The sequence below is a fragment of the Lepidochelys kempii genome, chromosome 5, assembly GCF_965140285.1.
Source record: "Lepidochelys kempii isolate rLepKem1 chromosome 5, rLepKem1.hap1, whole genome shotgun sequence".
Lineage (NCBI taxonomy): Eukaryota > Metazoa > Chordata > Testudines > Cheloniidae > Lepidochelys > Lepidochelys kempii.
Window position 1 is genome coordinate 112,175,006 of NC_136384.1, and position 20,141 is coordinate 112,195,146.

The window sequence follows — 20,141 nt, forward strand, 5'->3', positions numbered from 1 at the left end:
GATTCCACACATCCGACTACTAGTCTTCTCATATCAATGGTCAAAAATCTCCAAGTCCCTCTGACCAATAACCAAAGAAAGAACTGAGCCTTAATGGACACTGTACACTAAGGAAATTTCTTCCCAGGTTAGTTAAAATAAAGCATTTAAATGTACGTATTGGCAGAATTTCAGTCTGAAATGGGTTTGAAAAATGTAAACAACAAATAGCATTTTAATTATGAGTCTAATTGTTTAGTACACAAGCATTACACAGCCAAGTGCATCATAATTCTATTAAGTGTGAAACTGCTTCATCTTTACGTGTCTTTATATCTGATGAGGATTCTTTTGCATCCAGCTTCTCCTTCAAATTCTCTTCTTCTAGAAAAAGAATGTATTGTTATATAAATGTATAGTATTAAAAAAATCGACATACCAAATACTCTTAGGAAAAAGAGACTAGTGTTTGGGGACACTTCCTACAGAGGCAATTGTTCCAAATCAGGGAAAGGAAAAATTCCATATCTGCACAACCAAAGAAGTTGCAGCTAATAACTAGAGAGGATTCTGGTGTGCACCAGCATTGGTAGTACAGCCTTTACGCAACCAATTTAAAGTGTTACATTTTTATTGCTACTTAATGTATGTAACAGCACCAGTTATGTAGCAATATATATTAACGACCCGCTGCTACCGAGGGAGAAAAGGCTTATCAAATGTGGACTACAGGGATGATGATCTTTAAGTCACTTCCAATAAATCAGAAGGTTACTGAATGTAGATTCCTCAGAGTTCCCAGCAAGCAGGGCCAAGGGAGAACTAGTTTAAGCATCTGCTTGATTTCCTTCTATGGGCCTGCATGTATTTCTAATAAGCAATCTGGTCCCAAATCATTTAGGACTTTTAGCTTTCAGGTGTCATCTAAGCTGTTTATAAGTTAACCGACAGGAAGTACAATTTATGGAGGACCACTTAACCAAGCAGTTACATTCATTACTATCTTCAGTTTATTGATAGTTGCAGGATGCAGCCCCATAGAGTGCATTGCAGTCTGAGTCTGTCATTGTCCCTTTAAGATAAGCCCGTTGAATTCAACTTATCAACTTTTCCATTTGACATTTAAGTGAAAATGTCCTGGATACTTACTGTGGACTGACAGTTGAGTAAAATCCACATTAAATGCAAGTGCACTTACAAGGCTAATTCCTGTCGTACTAATTACTCAAGTATACTGAATGATGCTTACAGGCGTACCAGTAAGTGCCTAGTGCCACTGTATTTCTGTTTCTGGTGTGGGAAGCTATACTGTGTTTCATTAGCATAAGTATTACCTAGGTCTCTCCCACATTTTGGTGTCTATAGTTTGGCAAAGACTCCCATAGTTCCATATCTGGAAAAAGTAATTTGCAAGATATGGACTTTATCAATTTAAATATCCACCTCTGGGGAGAAGTATCATTTTTCAAGGAAGAAAAATTATGCATATGTGAATCTTTGGAAACTAGTAGATTGGAGGATGACTGTCTTGAATATACACTTTTTAAAAAGTTTAAAAGGCTTCCTCTGCTCCACTGCTGAAAAGACTAAGACATCAGAAAGTGCACTCAACCCAAAGATCAGATCTGCATCTTTCTCCCTCCTTCCATGATCATATATATATGCATCTACATTGCTCCTTCCAGGGAGAAAGACAGTAGCTGTAATTGTGGCAACAATCCACTACCTTGGTGATTCCCTTCTTCCCCCTAACTCCTGAAGCAGAAGCCAAGTGCTCAGATTACGTCCAGGAAACCCAGAAGCGAAGAGTTCCACATGTACAGATAGTGGCACAATCCTGTCAAAAGCAAACACAAGCTTACCCTTCAAGTTATGCAGGAAGTCTCTAGGTTTCTTTTGTGCTTGAACTGGAGAAAATGCAATCAGTGGAGAAAGAGTATGCCTTCTTTCAAAAAGAGACATGCGTGAAGGTGTCTTGATATACTCTGCATCCAATGCATAGAGTTTTCCTACAGGACTAAATACTTCTTTTGTTTCTGTGCATCCTGGAGTAAGGTTTTTCTCAGATCCACACCTCAGAAATTGTTTTCTAGAAGGTGACTGAAATGAATCTGCCTCATTTCCAAAAACTGTCTTTTTCAGTGCTTCATACCTGTTGCGAATAGATTGTAAATCCAGTTTGCATTCTTGAGCAGCCCAATCATTTTTCACTATGTTTGCTAAGGACTTGCTATCCCTTGAATTACCTTCGACTTCATCATCAGTCTCTAAACTTTTAGAGCTATTAAGACTTATGTTGCCAAGTTCCTCTGGAAGAGTCTCATGTAGTATTCCAAACTGGATAACTTCATGACTGTCAGAACTAGTACCACTTACCATTTGAGAAGCATCCCACGACAGAGTTGTATGCATTGAAGAATTCTGACAAAGATAAGGTGATAGAGCATCTGTTTTAATATATTCCTCTGCACTATTATCCAGAGGATTCATGCTCTTATCTACAGCTGGAAAGACAGATTCTTCTGGATCTTCTGAGAGACTTTTACTTGAAACAGTCTGTTTTGATCCAAGCTCCCAAGATCTTTCAGCTGGTATCTGTGTTGGCGATTCACTGATGTGGCTAACCGCCAACTGCTTTTTAGGTGCAGGTGTCATCCAACTTAATGAAGATTTCCCTTCTAATAAGTTAGAAACATTAAGGTCAGACATGTGAGATGAAGACATAAAGCAGGCCATACTAGTATCTATTCGGCTACAAATTGCAGACTCTAGATCCAATGGAGCTTCTTTTGTCACCATTTTAGTCTGAACCAACTCTGTATCTGAAGGATTTTCAGCTTGAATAGCTTTTCTCCATGAGCTTCTAATTTCAGTAACTAAGATTGAAACAAATAAAGGACATATTTAATTGCAATTACATACTGTTTACCCACCTATTTTTCTACTTTCATAGAAGTGTAAACATGCTACCTTTGAAATGATGGATGTTTCCCCACCCATGCCCCCAATGCCAACAGCACAGAGGTATGGCATAGGAGTTCTATACCAGTGTTTCTCAACCTTTTATATACCAGAGACCACTTGTTGCCTTCCTAAACTGTCAGGGAGATCTCTGGGTCTGGTGCGAGTCTGTGCTCCAGTCATTGAGAAACACTGCTCTCTCTCGCCTTAGTCATACTATGTTTGTTTTGTTACAGGTACTATGTTGTGTTACCTATAATAAGTATGTCATCATGACGACGACTGTTAAGAGTTAAAGCCATTCTGATTGAGCAGTGGGTTTTGTTTTTTTTTTTGGGGGGGGGGGGGGGTGTCCTTTAATATGGCAGCATCTCTATTCAACAGAAATTCACTGAAGTTCAACTACTCTCCATTATGAGAACAGAACTTACTCAGATTTTCTGGAGTTCGTGGGATCTGTTTCCTTGTTAAGAAAGGGTTAGAAGCCAATGAGCCAATTAGGTCATCTAATTCCATTCCTTTTCCACCACCGCCCTGAGTCGATTCTGATAGCACTACATCTGCAACCTGTAGGAGAAAGTTTAGAGAATGGAAACTCTTGAGGAAGATTATAAAACTTTTGTTCCTGCCAATAATAGCACTGAATGAATCCCATTCTCTCCACCCACTCCAGAGCATTAGGAGTTCCACAGTCCTTGCTTAAATATGTGTGTACAATTATGGAAAATGCTCCTTTTAAAGTAAGTGTGAAAAAACAGAAAGCCTCCTGGTCAGAATATGAAACTGGAAGTCAAATTCTGCATTCTGTTCTCTAATTTATCACTGACTTGTTTCAGCCCATGCTTTAGTTCATCTTTCTTTAAAATGGAGACAAGATTCCCTGAGAGACGAGGAAGTGAGATTAACTAACAACCAGGAATTGAGAGTCCTGGATGAAAAGCATTTAAGAGAAGTATTAAGCTTTTACTTCGAGAGTTCCAATCTGAACAATTATGGGAAAATCATGTCACTTGGGATGTCAATATTCTATAAATGAACAAATATTCTTGAGTGCAGCTGACAATTAACTACACCATTTCAGGGATGAAGACACTTAGTCTTCTATCTCACTATATAGCACAACTTTCAGGTTCTTGTAACAAAAATTCCCTTTGAAGGACTTAAAGTGCCTGCACACACCTGCCATGTCCAAATGTTTGTCGAACAATATTCAGATGCTATAGTTAAATGCCAAAATATGTAATAGTTATAGACCTAAGATCAGTTTTGTAAGCTGCAGAAAGCTTTCAGTAAGTGAAACAAAGGAAAAGCATCAACTCTGTCAAGCATAGAAACAAAATACAGGAATGGTATAAGCAGCTCTATGTCACCAGGGTATGCTTAATCATGTAGTTCTCCCAGGGAAGACTAACGGCGGCTGCTTAATGAGAACAAGTAATCTTTGATTAACACCACAGTTTAGTTGGTACCCTTTCATGAGTCTTACACTGGCTCTGATAGTTTGTTGCCTTAGTAGCTTTCAGTCCCTTCTATATGTGTGTGATATACAAAAGGAATTCAAACTTTCTACCTTCCCTCTTCTGGGCTATTAGTTTGTTCCATCAACGGCAGCTACATATACTTGACTATTATTCTATTTACTGCACAATGTCAGCAGTAGATGCAACAGAGGGACAGGCTTAGGCCCTTTCCCGTGGAAGTAGGCCTATTTGCAGAAATCCAATACAAATACAGAAATGAGGTGCCTTAGAAATATCCAAGCACTGTGAATACTCTCCAGTAATATTATGGGATTTACAGATTCCTGCACAGCAGCATTACTTTTCTCCTGGTAAATCAGAAAGGCCACCACCCACTAGGATATTCCAATTAAGAGTATTCTATTGTACTTGAGCAATGTGTATTTGAGCAATGTGTACTTTTAAATTATAGCCTTCATCCTTTTCTTTACATGAGTCAAAAATGAAGCTTAGACAGCTACAATTAAATAAGAACAGTTATCATAATCAATCGAGTACCAAGATCAAATTATCTTTAGAAGATCAGGATTAGTGAATGAAGTGTAATTAAGAAGTGAAGCTTCTCCTAACCTCTTCTGCCAGTTCCTCTTGTGCTTTCTTAACAGGATCTTCTCTTTTAACTGCACTTGGTGATTGGAGTACATGTGTGTCTTCGTTCTTCCAAGCTTCTATTGGTCTAGGTTTGTGAACTGCATATTTTAAGATTTTTTGAGAAACCGACCGTTCTTTCCTTTTGGGAGTTGTAGTATGTACATCCTAAAGGAACATAAAGAAGTTTTTAAGTCTTATATTGGAAAATGCTCAATCTGAAGGAACTACCAAACTCAACTGCACAGCACCTGTAGTGTCAGCGTTAGTTTAATTAAACAGTAAATCAAACACTGACAAACATTCATTCCAGTCAGATTTTAAGTTGACACAAAGCATACCTACGTAGGTGAAGTGTTGCATATAGATAACAGTAAGCCCTTGGGTTTGCCCTTTCTGTGTCTAGTGCAGCCAAGATGCAGCAAAGGTGCTTTTTAGACAATACTTGCATTCCTCAACCTGGGACCACCATGCAAACCCTGAAGCATAATTTAGGATTGGCCCTGATGCTACTGAAGTTGAGCTGCCACTTCACAGCCCCCATAAGAAGCTGTTCCAATAACCAGATATTACTGGTGTAGTACAGACACTTCCTAAGCTGGGAGCCGGGTGTGGAAACTTATCACAGGTGCTATGCAGCCTGATGATTTTCCCAATGCCTGGGGAATCCTCTGCTAGGTGTCGATGGTAACATCATAACCATTTTCAATCTACGAGCAGGACTCAGGAAAGTATGCCAAGTTTACCTTGCAATCTCTTAATGCAGACAGAATACAAACGTCTCAAGTGTTTATCTTTTTTCCCCCAAAGACAATTTAAGCTATTAAAAACTGACCTTTTCAAGTACCATACTGCTGGGTTCAGCTGTGAGAAAGCCCTGTGTAGCTGACTGCAAGTGTGAGAGCATCCTAGAAAAAGACAACATTCCAGTTATTGAAATTAAACCAAACATGCTGCATATAAGTCTTATGAAGCTCAGTATATTGTCTGCCCCGTACCTGTCCGTTATGATTTCCCTCAATTCATCCCGGTCATCAGAAGGCAGTTTTACTATAGGGAGGACTTGTGACAATTAGAGCGGATTTTTAGCCCTATTTGTGTATCAGTCTCCCAAGCAGTAATAAATATGAAACCCCCACACATACTTCTAGAGTGGAACTTTATAAAAAGAGATGTGTATTATTCATATTGGGAATCTGAGATCAACTGGAGTTCTAAAGCAAACTGTTGAAGGATAAATGCATCATTTTAAGTATCAATGTATTTCAGTTCCCTTGTCACACCACATGAAAGTATGTATTCTTTAAGTGTTAAGTAACCTGCCTGTAAGCCTTTTGGTGCTTGTGGATTTGAATTGTGTTTTAGGTGTTTTATGAAGTCAGATAGTTGGCTACTAGTACAAGTTTAAGTCAGTTCTGATGGGCAAAGAAAAGCAGAAGAAAGCTAAACTAAATATCATCACTACATCTAAGTAATTTTACCTATTTCTCTTTTAAAAACTATGCTATTAAAATTCAGTTTACTCACTAGGAAGCAAGTAATCTAATTATGTATAGTAGTATTCCGACCTGTTTTACCACTTTTATAACATAGTTGTCTGTCCATGTTACACATTTAGTTTACTGGAATTTTCAGAAAGTTATATAAAGTCACTCAGTAAACACAAGTCTAGCGTTAACTGCTTTGATAATCTGAAGAGAACTCAGATGCAGATATGAACTGATTTCTAGGAATGAGATAACTAGTCAAAATTTGTTGAAATTTTTACTCCCTTTATTTTTTCCAAACAACAGCTTTCAGGTGTTTGTAGGAGTCTTTATGTGGGTGCATGAAAAATACAACCTTTTAAAATGCCATAGAGGACCTCCTAGGGTAAACAGCTGCCATGCAACTCAGGACACCCAAAATAGGGATAGTTATATAGTTTCACCCTTTGTAGGGATTATGGAAAGGCTTCATAAAAGAAAGCGTTCAGAGGAAGAATCTTAATGAGGAAAGTAACAGTCTGCACCGGTTGACCTCTTTTACTCATGCATTGAATGGTCCAAGATAGTTTTTTAATCATACCTTCCTGTTGATGTTGTGTCCATGATACTTTCCAATGCTGCATCCTCTCTCTTATCGTCATTTGCTTGACAATCCCTTTTTGGCGTATCTAGAATAGGAAATGGAAGGGATTTACCACCACTTTTTGCCTCGTCTATTTTCTTTGATTATGAAGGACCAGAGGTGACACACAACAATTTTAGATCTAGGAGTGATATAAGCAGACTAGTTCAAAAGGCTATTCAAAATGTCAATTTAACAAAGCCCTTATGTACTCTACAGTGATTTGCCAATACCAGAAGATGAGTTATGGAACGAAGCTGGTGGGCAGAAAAGTGTGCAGATATCAAATAGCAAACACATACACAGTTTAGTACAAGCGCTCTTCAATTAACAGAAATTCAGTATTTTGATTCATTACAGGCATAAAAATTCGACCCACATGATAGGGTTTTCTGAATTAAGTCATCAAAGATATTGCCACTTCAACCACAGGAACCTCTCATTATATCACTACATTTACAATGCCAATACATTGTAAATTAAGCTCTAGGAGTTAGCTACGGTTAATATGCAGGCAGCTCTATGTAGAAGTGGATGTTAGTGAACACAATTTTAACCAACTTAAAAACACACTGTCCTAAAGCAGACACATAGATCACAAAGGCAGAGTAATAACCAGGATGGTTCTCTAGAATTATTAAAAACTGCAAATTAAAAAAACCTCCAGCCAGGAATCTGTATGCAAGAAAGCCAAGGAAAACACACACGCTATGGAAGTGTTACCAGAATTCTGAGACTTCCTTGGGTTTTTGTAGTATGTTACCTATCCAGCCTAAACATGCATGTTTCTACTAGAAACAGGTTTAAGTTATTGCAGTTAGAAATCTAATAAGGATTTTACTTTTTTTTAAATGAATGTTGACTAAGTGGGGGAGAAACAAGGCTCATGACAATTGCAAGACACAATATATTTTAAAACGCTCATCATGTATTAGTGAGATGAAAGTGGCACTGAAATCCATGTTTTAGACATATTAGCAGTTTTCCTCTGATAAGAGCTGAGTTCTCAGCCCAAGTTTCCTTATTCCTCCATGAACAAGGAGCAGTACTGAAAGGCTCCAAAGAAACAGTGCTCAGCACTCATCTGTCAGAAAGGCAACTGCCATGACAAGAAGCTATTGAGGACTGGAGTATCAAAGGCAAGCAGAGAATCCTTTCAAGACAAAGAACACCTTAGGGATGACCAAAAACATTATCCAATTTACTCACCTGGAATTGATGCTGGATATTTACAGAAGACACTGCTTTTATAAGCCTCTTCTGTTGCAGGATCAAAAGAAAGAGGAGACATAGCTGGTAACAAATCAAGTACCTTTTCAAAATAAAAATAAATTATTCAACAATTATTTTTGTGAAAAACTCCAGATCAGTAGTATTTAACACTACTAAAAGTGATTCAGTATTTTTTTAAAACTAAAGGCCAGAGGCAGCGAGATCACAAGCAAATGTTTAGCAGATGTTATGAAACCGTTATCCTTCGTTCACTGGAAATAGACTAAAAACTTACCTGGTCAAATTTTATGAAGTAAATTTTATGCTCAAAGACAGACACCACTTGAAAATTAAGTGCTCTTTTAACTACAGAGAGTTACAGGAGGTAATTGCTATGCAAGTTTGCCCACTGATTTGCTGCTACGACTCACTCCTGACCTGAGGGGACCAACTTTGAATTACCTACAAGGATACCAACTTTGACTGGTTATCATAAAGGTCTCGTGTACTTTCAACTAAACTTACACCTACTCATCTTAAAAAGGCCAAGGAGACTAGAACATTTTTAATATCTGGTACACTGGAAGCATTAAAAGGATTCTACTGCAGTTATATATTTGTTAGGAAGTCTGCTTCAGCTCTCCCAACCCCAGAAAACAGCCATATTCTACTTCTCCAAAAAGCTCATATTACTTACTGGATTCTGATCTTTAATTAAACTAAAGGGAGACTGCCCAAGGAAGTTTTCCCACTTCATATCCCAATCTCTTTGTTTTTCAGCAATTGATTCCACTATCGACACGTGATCCTCTCGCTTCAGTTTGTGCCTGCAACATTTTAAAAACAAACGGACCCTAAGTATTTGTACTGGAAGTAAAATCACGTTACATAGAAAGCAGACTGATAGAGATCAGATGTTTTTCTGGGTAATGTTGCAATTGCTTGGGATGGACAACTTCGTGCTATCAAAGTGTATTTGGGTGTTGGTTTTGTTCATCTTGTAACAGTTGTCAGATAATGTAAATATATAGTCAATGAAATTTAACGAGACACAGGGTTCTAGAGTATCTTAAGTGTCCCATTGTTTCTTTTTTTTTACAAACCAGTTTTATATGCCAATGCAAGCTTTGCAAAGAAAGCATAGATAACTGACTAAAAATACAAACGCTGACCAAAAACTGTCATTAGAGTCTTTAAAGAACACAATACCTAAAATAATTAAAGGGTGAATACAAGAGATTTAAAATCTTAATTTCAGTTTACTATGCTAAAATTTAGCCAGTACAATAGACTTCTCACCGATCATTTAAGATCAAAGGAGTAAGAATCCTTCACTACCATCACTGAACTAAGATGCCCAGCTTCCGTTTTCACACAGCCAGGAGCACAACTGGCTTGCTCATAAAGAGAGCAGAGGGGAAAATGCTGAATTTTGCAGATGCCTCTGTAGATGTAAAACACCAAGTAACACCAAAACATTTGTCAGCCAAAATATCTATCAAGAGCAGAGCTGATGAAATCAGCATATTCTCTCAGTAAAGCAAATAAGGCCAAAATATGAAGTGTTGTGTTATTTTGGAAGAGACATGCAGGAGACTACACCTTCCCTTGTGCAAGAAAATAAGCATAAAGAGCCTCAGAAAAAATTCTAACAGTTTACCTCATGGACTTCAGACCCAATAAAATTTTATTCTGAAATTTGGTCTTCCCTTCAATGTACTGAAGATCTAATTTTAGTGCCTCATGGTCAACTTGTTGACGTTCATGTCTTAAAATCTTCAGTGCTTCATTTAATAACTGAATGACTGTTAACAGATTGAGTTTTCCAGCTTCATATATATTTCCTATATGCAACTTCAAATATTGAAAAAAGAGACAACCAATTAGTAAACAGTTTCATAGATACATCAGTTATTAGATCGCTACCTTTTCTCTGAGGAGGTATAGTAGAGGGCTACAAAACTCCTATGATTATGAATCTGTACTTTTTAAAAAAAATTGAGACACACACCTTGGTTGAGATCCAGAAAATTAAGGGTGCTTAGAAGGGATTATATATTAACTTAATATTAATATGAAATGAAAGCATTTTAACAAACATCATTTGTAATCACCACTCAACAATTCTATGAACCTGAACATCACTGTACACAACGCATGAGTCTGACCAGTCTAGTTTTGTTGTCCAAGCAGAGTGAAATGCAAAATATAATCAGAAAAAAATTAAATTAGTTTTAAGTGTTTGTTTTAATATGGGATTAGCAATGCAGTTATTGATTTAATAGCTTTAGTGAGATTTACACTTGAAACAGGACTTCAAATAAAGAATACCTAACACTGTACTGTAAGACATTTTACCTCAATACCTCCAAGTACATTTGAATGCAGAAGAAAATAAGCCCCCAAGCAATTGTTTCGTTACTTTTCCTTATTCCTCAATTTTGACAATGACCAACATCTCCCTCTAAACTTTTTTTTTTTTTAATTTAAGGAAAGATCATGTTTTCCATATATGTCTTAGAAATTCCTGCTATGAGTTTTTCCAAAAGTAATCTAGGCCTTCCCTTCACCCAAACATGATATCATTACTGCAGTTTAAACATTTTTAAATGTGATAATTTAAGAGAATAGCTTGTGCATGTTTGTAGGGCAGGTTACAGTAAGGACATTAAATACAATCAGATCAGATTTATTCGTTCTCCCTTGCTACGTAAGAATACTTGGCATCTGATGCAACACTAATCAAGGCATGTTCCCAGGTCTATGAGCAGTATGCTGCATTACTCTGGGCTCATAACAGATGGCAAAACAGACATGTAGCTCCATTAAGTGAGAATAATTTTACTTGTCACTTTTGTAAGGCAACTAGGAGTTCTATGAATAAAAAGCACAAATGTGAAGAGACAAGTATTAGGTACTTTAAAGACAATGACATACGTTGTACATTTGATTTTCAACTTTTTCAAGCAGCAGCCTTGGAACGTTGATAGCGACATTAGTTCCATCTAAAGCATACTGGTCCACGTGACCATCAACAACAGAATCTACAACTTCTTTTTCCTTTTCCAAGAATGTAAGGGTTTCCATTACAGATGCCCACCTGGAGCGAACCTTAATGGGGGAGGGAAAAAAAAATGTCATGGCTCAAATGTTTGCCACACTATCCTGGTGACAAGTCCAGAAATGCATAAAGTTAAATGAGGAATGCTAGCATGTTTGAAGTAGAGAGCAGTATCTGGGATAGAATAATTGCTGGAGGAGTATGTTAACTAAAAAAATAAAGTCAGCCATCTGCCATCAAGAAGAAAATCCTCACCTTTTGAACTCTCTCTGCTTTGTTACTTTGCTTTTGGTTATTTTGCTCCATTCTAGTTAAAAAATAGATAATTAAGTTAGCTATGATGAAACTACGATTAAAAGTTTCCAATAGTCTGCCTTTAGCTTCATAAATCTGAAGAACAGTTAGGAAGGAATACCTACTTTTGAAGCAGTTTGTGCAGCTCTGCACATTCAGATCTTGCATCTCTTATTTGTTTAGTCAATAATCTGCAAAAAACAAATGAGCAAAACAGAGCTACTATATCAAGCTGAAGGCTTGCATTTTTTTTCTGATATCCCAATTCTAATGGTCATTGACATGGAAAATATGAAGGGAAGATAGTAATTTACTTTTCAGGCTGTTTCAGCCCAAACCTGAATATCCAGATAGCTCTGAAGCCTTGCACAGTTCACTGTATAGGCTCACACAAGTTATTTTGTGCAAGATCTTTCCTAAAGATCTTACCAAAGACTTGGAAGTTTGACGGTGTTCCATTGCATTATACTGAAATAGTTTTCAATAACTACAAAAATGATATAGTTACCAGAAATGTTATTTCTCAGCTATCCAAGTACTTAAATTATGGCTGAGGGCCAATTTACATGTTAATACACAGTTTCTCAACTGTCTGGCATACAAATTCCTGTGTTCCAATTGACTAGTACCCACTAGGAGCCAGAGCACTGGGATTTACATAACTGCAGTGGCTAAACTTTTCAAGACCCAAGAGCCTAGCAGCCTAATTTGATTTTTTGTTTTGCCACTTATATATAAATGGCCTGATTTTTAGAAGTACAACAGGATCTTCAAGTATTCTGAAGTTTCTTGATGCGAAAAATAAAGAAGTGGAAGCTTTGAAAAGATGTAACTCGGTGCAAGTCAGGATGTTAATTATTCCCCAGCAGGAAGAGACTGGATATGTCCCGGTTTAAGACCGAAGAGGATAATTTAGTAAGACAACTGAAGGATGATGCTGACAAAGTATATCCCACTCTGATAAACTCAGCCAAACGGCTCTTATAACCACAAAATAATTCCTATTTGTTTTTTAAACAGCAGTGGCTTTAAATACACTATAACTTAAAGTCTACTCTATACCCATCCCAGAGTGCTCCAGCCATTTTGCTGGATGAACAATCACATTTTAAATGTTTAAAATTTCTCTGTTGTTACGTGTAAAGGGCTACAAAAACAGCATACAGGGAACAACTGAAACGAATATGCACAAAGTGTTGTTAATTGCAAAAAGCTAGGAGTTCTTAACACTAGAAGGCAAGACATTTGCAAAAATGTTACTTTAAGCTGGAAAAGTCTTTATCTATATTGCCACTCATGTAATAAGTAATTTTTATGAAGACTTTCAATTAAAAATATCCTCCCCCACAAGAGTTACTTACTGTGCTTTTCTTTGATACTCTCGAATTACAAAATCTTCCCTTTGTATAGACCGTAAAAATCTAATACATGCCACCCTGTATCTTGCTGCTGCCTTATATGAGTCATGAGGTCTTGAATTCACGGCTTCCGGAAAATGTACATTGGTGTCTATATAAATCAGTTAAACATAAAGTTCAAAATGTGCCATCAAAATTATAGGTAACAAGACATGTTTCTAATTTCGGTGATTTAATTTAAATGCAAAATATAAAACAGAGGTTCCCATCTCTTTAGATGGGATGGATCAACATATGTGGCCCCTATTCACTTTGTCCTTTTATCCGTTTCTCTTCGCCTTTTTCCCCTTCAGGGTACATTTATTTTTTCTGCACTTTTCCCTCACCATCTCACCAGAAGACTATATGCTCCTTGGAAAGGGGGAAAATTGCTCCTTGGGGACTCCATAGAGCTGACCCACATGTGCTGTGAAGAGTGACATCAGAACAGAGAAGATAGTAGCTTTCCTGCCCAAGCTTATCCAAGCTGAGTAGAGGAAAACTGCTCCTGCAGCAAGGACCACTATAGGAGCTGGGAAGGAAAGGCAGATTTTAAGACCCTGCCTGCTGACTTACTTGCTGCTGCATGAACACTTTTGCAATGGGGCGGGAAGGAGGAGAAGGACTAGTCTAGAAAGACATGCCCTTTTCCCTTCCAGCACTACTGTACAAGAGGGTATGTTTACATGGTAAGCAGAAAACCACAGCACCGAGTCTCAGAACCCTGGTCTACAGATTCGGACTCATGCTACAGCACTAAAAATAGCTGTGCAGACATTTGGGCTTGGGCTTTGAATCCCAACCCCTTCTGTACATTTCAGGGCCAAAGCTACATCTACACAGCAGTGCAATCCTGAGTCTGTTGATCCAGGCTTTGAGACTCACTGCTGTGGGTTTCTGCTTGCTCTGTAGACATAACCTTTCATGCCACTATCCTTCTTGGATTAATATGGTGAATACTCACCCCCAGATTAGGAAACACTAACATAGTATCTCATAAGAGCATGAAGAAACTGGTTCCTCTACTTCACAGTACTTGCATGTAACAGAGGGGTATTTGGTTGTGTTTGACTAAGTTTGCTCAGAGGGAAACTCAACTTAGTCAATTTCAGAAAGTGATTAAACTAGTTTTAGGGAAACTAAATTCCCCCTGCCAGTTTTTTAGGTAAAAGTCACATTTAAATGTCATCTCGTTCTTTCCACAAGAACCACCTTAACTATACTGGTGTTACCACCCCACTATAAACGCACAAAGCACTGTCAGGTGCGCCTAGCAACCCAACTACGGAAAGCTTGTCTTTCAGTTACAAACAACCAACTACTTTAACAATAGTAGGTGAAAAATACAGATAAGATGACAGTGTCCCTTTAACTTAAGGCAGCTTTTCATAAGAGCTGGAGTTACCCAAAGAAACTACAGTGAGATCTCAATCATCCGTCTAAATGTTTTTAGTTTCCATTTTAAAAACAGGTGAAGTGATAAAGAGCATGTTAGTAAGCAGTAACTCAGACCACCAAGAATAGCAGGCTAGTCTTATTTTTGACAACATGCTTGTTCTATTCGCCAATTAGACCGTAATAAAACTCTGCCATCTTCCGAAGACCTCCCTGCAGCCACTATTAGCAAAACAAGTTTAACACTGGAAACAATACAAAAACAGGTAATACTACTAAGAGTTTAGACTGCAGTTTCTAAGTTCCTACACAACTTGTATAATGCTATAGCCTCTATGCATTTTCCTCACTTGCACTAGAATCAGAATGAATTTAATTATGATTTCTGAAGCACTTGCAAAAGATATTTCAGAAGTCATGTTTTCACTTAGTTTCATTCTAGCTTAGATATAAGTTAGGGGTTTGTTACAGGAGTTGATGGGTGAGATTCCGTGGCCTGCATTGTGCAGGAGGTCAGACTAGATGATCATAATGGTCCCTTCTGACCTTAAAATCTATGATTAAGTTTCATTTAGCTTGGACCAGATGGGGTTGATAACGGAAGAAAGTTTTGCTGCTCTCATCCCATACCAGTGCATTTAGTACTTACAAAAGGTACCTGATGTGCACACTAGAAGACTGAAGCTCTCTACATAAAGACAGAACAGTCAGCAGATTCCTAAGCTGCATCATTGTGCCTCAAACCTGTTTCCAGACCAGTTTATTTAAGTTAAATAAACTTAAACTTGTCTAAGCACAAGCTGCAAGAGTGAAGTGAGTAGTTTAGTCTCCATGCTCATGCACATATTTTGACTCACTGCTGAACAAGTGTATCAGCTAGTGCTACTGATACTCAGACAACTGGAGACAAACTGCCAGATCAGTTCACAGAATATCTGAAACATGCAGACAGAAATATTTATCATCACTTCACTCCATCATATGAATAAAAATCAACCCTTAGAACCTCACACACCTTTATCACTTATGGAGATTTGTACTGCCTGATTACCAGTTTTCCATTTAGAAAAAAAAAAGGAAATTCTAAATGGCTGCCATTTCTGTGAGGATGAGTATTTTAGAACTAAATGGAGCAAGAACATGCACATAAATTTTAGCATCAAGATACAGGCAAGTGCTTTTTGTTAGGAACTAGAAAAGATAATATTAGATAAATCAATTTCCAAACAAAACTATTATACTATGGGGAACCAATACTAATTGAAAATGGGTTTTAAAACGAGACCAGATCTGAACCCACTCCCTACCAACCTCCAATGAAGATCTGGATTAACAGCTCAGGACCTTTTAAGATTTTTATAACAGATTAAGCCCTAAACAGTTTCACACTGTGTCACATATTATGAATGAAGCGATTAAAAAAAAAAATCAGACAACTAAAACTTACCTTCACAATCTTTTTTCATATGTTGTACTATTACATATCTTGCAAAGTGGTACATTAGATGAATAAATTTAGGACCACCAGGAGACAGAAATAGTGAAGCTACAACAGGGGGAAAGCTGTTTCCACATTCATCCTAAGGAAATGAAATTGGTTACTATTAATAAATTCTCCCAAGAAGTGATTTTGTCAAAGCAAAAACTACCACACATTTAATTAAATACAAGAACATTGTAATGGGATAAAGGTCTTTAGCTGCTACATAACTTTGAAGCAAACCCAGTCTATGTGTTGTCAAAAGAGTAGACAGTCGTGATATAGTCATTTGAAAGTTTGGATCCCCTCCTCCCCATCTCCAGGATGGGAACAAATTGTTTCAAGACTATGGTCAGGATTAGTTATGGATATCTGTTAGATTTCCTCTGCTGTCCCAACCCCCTAATAGGTAAGTGCTCTATTCCAATTACACTGTGTCCTGGAAAATACTTTTGCCACTTTTTCTTTTCCACGTTAAAGGCAGTCACTGTATTATTTTCCTTTTCTTCAGGTGATTTTGCATAACAGAGTTCACCCAACTTGCCATTAAGGAAAGGGGTTAGGATCTTGTGACATACTGGAAACCCTCTAAGCATAAAGGCAATGATTAGCAGAACCCCATTTAGACAGAAGCTAACGTAGAGGAAGAACCCAGAATACAGTTAGGGAACCAATTTTGCTTTGGGCCTGTTTATAATTTCTATTCAAGAAGCTTGTTTAAACTTTAGCAGCTTTGCCTTTACCCAGGACAAACGAATATTCTAGAGCTGCAAAGTTTCTTATATCAAATTGCATTCTCAATACCAATGTCTTCTACAGTGGCTGTAATTAATTGAAACATACAATATTTATGTTGAAATAAACTCTTCCCAACTTACCTTTTAAGAAAGCCTGTTCACCTACAGGTTTGTCTGAGGCATGAAATACACAGAAAGCTAAGTGTATGGCTATAGCTTTTTGCATGCATGAAGCCCAAATGTATCAGCTTTGCAGTCTAAGCTTTACCATACCATGCTGTAACTTTCAGTTCAAATAAGTCTAAAAAATTGACCTATGCCATATATTGTACTTGGGAAAGTTAGAGTTATTCTTTGATGGCAGGTACTTTGTTTAATAACTTAAAACGCTACTTATACATGTGGTACTCTAAACAGACAAGAATTCCCTGCAGTGATCATTTCATTCTTGCCAATACTTACTGAAATTTTTTTTAGCCATTCGCAGCACTGCTTCCTGAATTCAGCATCTCCCTTTTTATCCGCTGGAGGGCAACAAAATCTTTCCATTCCAAAAGAAGAAAAGTCAGTTTCAGTATATTTGTAAATAATCTAATTTACCTATTTAAGTATGTAGCTGAAAAATGCAAAAGTTTGTAGTGATTCCTTTTAGGAGGAAGGTAAGGGAGGAAAGAAGTAACAGTACTCAAACTATGATCAAAGGGTACCTGGAAGTTTGCTAAAATGACTAGCAGTGAAACAGTTCACACGCACAGGTTTTTGCTATTAGGGTTCATAGTTAATACATTATAGCCAAAGCTGGTCAGGTTGTCATTTCCTATTATAAGACCCTGTTTCCAACTGCTTATAAATTTGCCCAGCTCCTTGGGCTGAAATTTTCCATGCCAGCTCTCTGCTTTAGATGGAATTTCTTTTTAGAAAGTTTCTGATAACACTGTTCCTCTGTTTGAGAATCAGATCAGGGAAAATCTTTTGCCCACGTTAAAAAAATGCTTGTCATTTCATTGAGAGGCTCTATGGCTTGAACCTGATACTTGAAATTTGGTTAGAGGTGAGGAGATGTGCCTTTTGCCGTCTCTATAAAAGCTTCCCCAAAATCATCTACATTACGACTACTGCCGTAAAAATTTGACCTAGGTAAGTTGTCTGCCATGCAGTAAGAAGCTGTACCCCAAGTGTGAGAAACCTACACAGATGGTAATTTTGTAAGTGATTTTTGTAACACATTCTCCAAACAGGTTACCTCTACCCCAGAGACATCAGTGATTATTCTATTGCGAGTGTGCACAGAACATTGTTATTAATTACACAAAAATTGTGCGTACCGGAAAACCTCTACTGAGCGTGAATGATCCAGTTTAGTAAACAAGAAGCGCGCAACCACATGAAAAGCATCCTTGTTCGGCTTGTCAAACATGTTCCTGATAAATATAAAGTAATTAGTGACAACAACCAAAATAATTGAAATTTAAGCATCCAAACAAACTAATTTAAGGTTTGTATGTGAATTTAAGATTACAAAACCCCTCAAATTCTTTGGTCTACAAATTTGGCAGAACCCTTCCAGATTATTTTAACAATTTTTAATCCAATGAAGGACTCTGCAGCATTCTAGGCTCCTTAATAACATTTAGACAATCCCATCAAGAGAGTTTATTGTCCTGAAAGCAGTTACGTCAGTTCAGTGTCAATACACTACCAAGGTGACTGTTTCCATATAAACTGCATCGAATTGTGTCAAATTCGCACAGCAATAGCTGTTGCTATTTCCAGACCTCATTTCTTCTGACAAATATCATGTACACTATTATTTGTAGTGAGAAGCAACCCAATGAAAAGCCCATTTTGTTTACCAGAGATCCAGTGCACAGCACTGTAAAGTCTGACTGCTCCACATGAAAGGCCTTTCTACAAACCCGTGAACAACACCACGCATAACATCACATCTCGCTGGTCGATACCCACAAGAGGGATTGCAGGGACAGCTAGCTCCATGTTGGCAGATGTAGGGTTGGTGGAAGAGATGTGCTGCCACAGCAAGTCAGGGACAGGCTTCTCCAAGAAGAACGGACACACCCCACCCTGCCTTCAAGGTGGGAGCCCCACTCCCTTTGACCATCTGTCATGGGCAGGGTTTACTGGAGAAGAGCCAGGCCCTGTGCAGGTTACCACACATCCAGGTTTTTCTGGCTATTGCCTCTTTTTGGAGGATCCATCCTCCGTCGGGGCAGATTTTTCAAACAACAGGAAATGTTTGAATTTTTTCAGAGCAGACACTGCAGCTCAGAAAGAACCTCACTTGATCCATGTCCTAGTTGGTCCCGTCCCTGTATCCAAAGCTGCCCACGTAGGTCCTGGCTCCCAGCCCTGGGGAAGGGGCCCTGTAGGACATTGCTGACTTACATGTCCTGGGCTTCCACCAGCCACTCTGCCACTGTGTTAGGGAGCGGCACTGCTCCCCACCTCCAGTGAGTACCCCCGCCGCAGATACCCCCTTCAACTCCCCAACCCCCCACAGCATCTTCTTTTTGGAAAAATGAAATATGGTAACCCTACTGTGCAGCGTCTGCACCCCGCAGCACCATAGGAGATGCTCCCAGGTGATCTGGCCAGGGGACACCCGAGCAAGGCATCTCCCGCTCAAGGGATCCCGCCCCCGCGCCAAATCTGCCAGCACTAGCTCGGATGCCCCCTGGCTCGCAGTAGCCTGGGCACCCTGGTTGGGGAAGGGGTGGGGGGCCGGCTGGCGCTCCCTCTTCCCCCCCCCCGCGCACTCACACTCCCAGGCTGAGGTGGGTGCTGAGCTTCCCGGCGGCGGCTCCCGCTCCCGGCTCGAAGCCCAGCGCCAGCAGGCAGTGCCAGAGATGCTCCTTCTCCCAGACACTCATGCTGAGGGCCGGGAGCGCTACCGGTCTCGGGGCGGGATCGCGGGCCGGAGGAAGGGTGCGTCTCTACTCCGAGGGTTTCTCTCTCCGGCGGGGCCCTCTCTCGCCGCCGTTCCCGCTCCCTAACGCGGCCGCCATTTCCTTTAACCCGCCAAAGAAAAAACACAGGGCGCGGAGCGTCCCTCGCAGCGGAAGTGACGCCATAAGGGCGCGCCCGCCGCCGACCAATCACAGCCCGGAGAGAACCCCTCCCGCACAGCTGTAAGAAAGAACGCTCTACCAGGAGGATTCTTAGATGCGGAAATGTAGGTCCCAGCGTGCAACGCGGCACACTCCCTTCCTTCTGGGTAAAGCATGGCCTGCTGGGAGCTGTAGTCTCGGCCGCGTTGCCAGCTGGCAACTATAGTCTCGATGGCTATGAGCTACTAAGGGAAGCCGCTGTTCTGGCCATGGGAGGCACGGGGCCGGGGTTTCCCCAGGGCAGCCTGGGGAACCCGGGCTTTGCTGGGATGCATCAGGAGCT

At 39.2% G+C, this 20,141-nt stretch overlaps 1 protein-coding gene and 1 non-coding gene across 4 annotated transcripts; both read right to left on the reverse strand.

The window, feature by feature from the left end:
- Nucleotides 1-33: 33 nt before the first annotated feature.
- On the reverse strand, nt 34-19,810 carry HAUS6 (HAUS augmin like complex subunit 6). 3 transcript variants are annotated; one of them, XM_073345472.2, is made up of 17 exons: nt 19,512-19,810; nt 18,059-18,154; nt 17,196-17,274; nt 15,964-16,096; nt 13,086-13,233; nt 11,850-11,915; nt 11,686-11,737; nt 11,307-11,480; nt 10,030-10,223; nt 9,067-9,196; nt 8,367-8,469; nt 7,116-7,203; nt 5,884-5,956; nt 5,031-5,216; nt 3,372-3,507; nt 1,842-2,855; nt 34-363 (listed from the first exon to the last, which is right to left on the reverse strand). In XM_073345472.2, the coding sequence occupies exons 1-17, from the start codon at nt 19,619-19,621 to the stop codon at nt 266-268; spliced, it is 2,880 nt and encodes a 959-aa protein (XP_073201573.2). In that variant the 5' UTR covers nt 19,622-19,810; the 3' UTR covers nt 34-265. The 3 variants fall into 3 exon arrangements, with proteins under 3 accessions (XP_073201573.2, XP_073201575.2, XP_073201576.2); XM_073345474.2 differs by lacking the exon at nt 19,512-19,810 and adding an exon at nt 18,587-18,690; XM_073345475.2 differs by lacking the exon at nt 11,850-11,915.
- On the reverse strand, nt 6,030-6,161 carry LOC140912175 (small Cajal body-specific RNA 8). Its single transcript, XR_012159253.1, has one exon.
- Nucleotides 19,811-20,141: the final 331 nt, after the last annotated feature.

Coding starts and splice junctions, on each gene's coding strand:
- HAUS6 (XM_073345472.2), bottom strand. CDS start 19,621: ATGAGTGTCTGGGAGAAGGAGCATCTCTGGCACTGCCTGCTGGCGCTG. Junction 16,097..17,195: donor AATGGCTAAAAAAAATTTCA/GTAAGTATTGGC, acceptor TCATTTCCTTAG/GATGAATGTGGAAACAGCTT. Junction 10,224..11,306: donor TTGAAAATCAAATGTACAAC/GTATGTCATTGT, acceptor CAATATTTGAAG/TTGCATATAGGAAATATATA.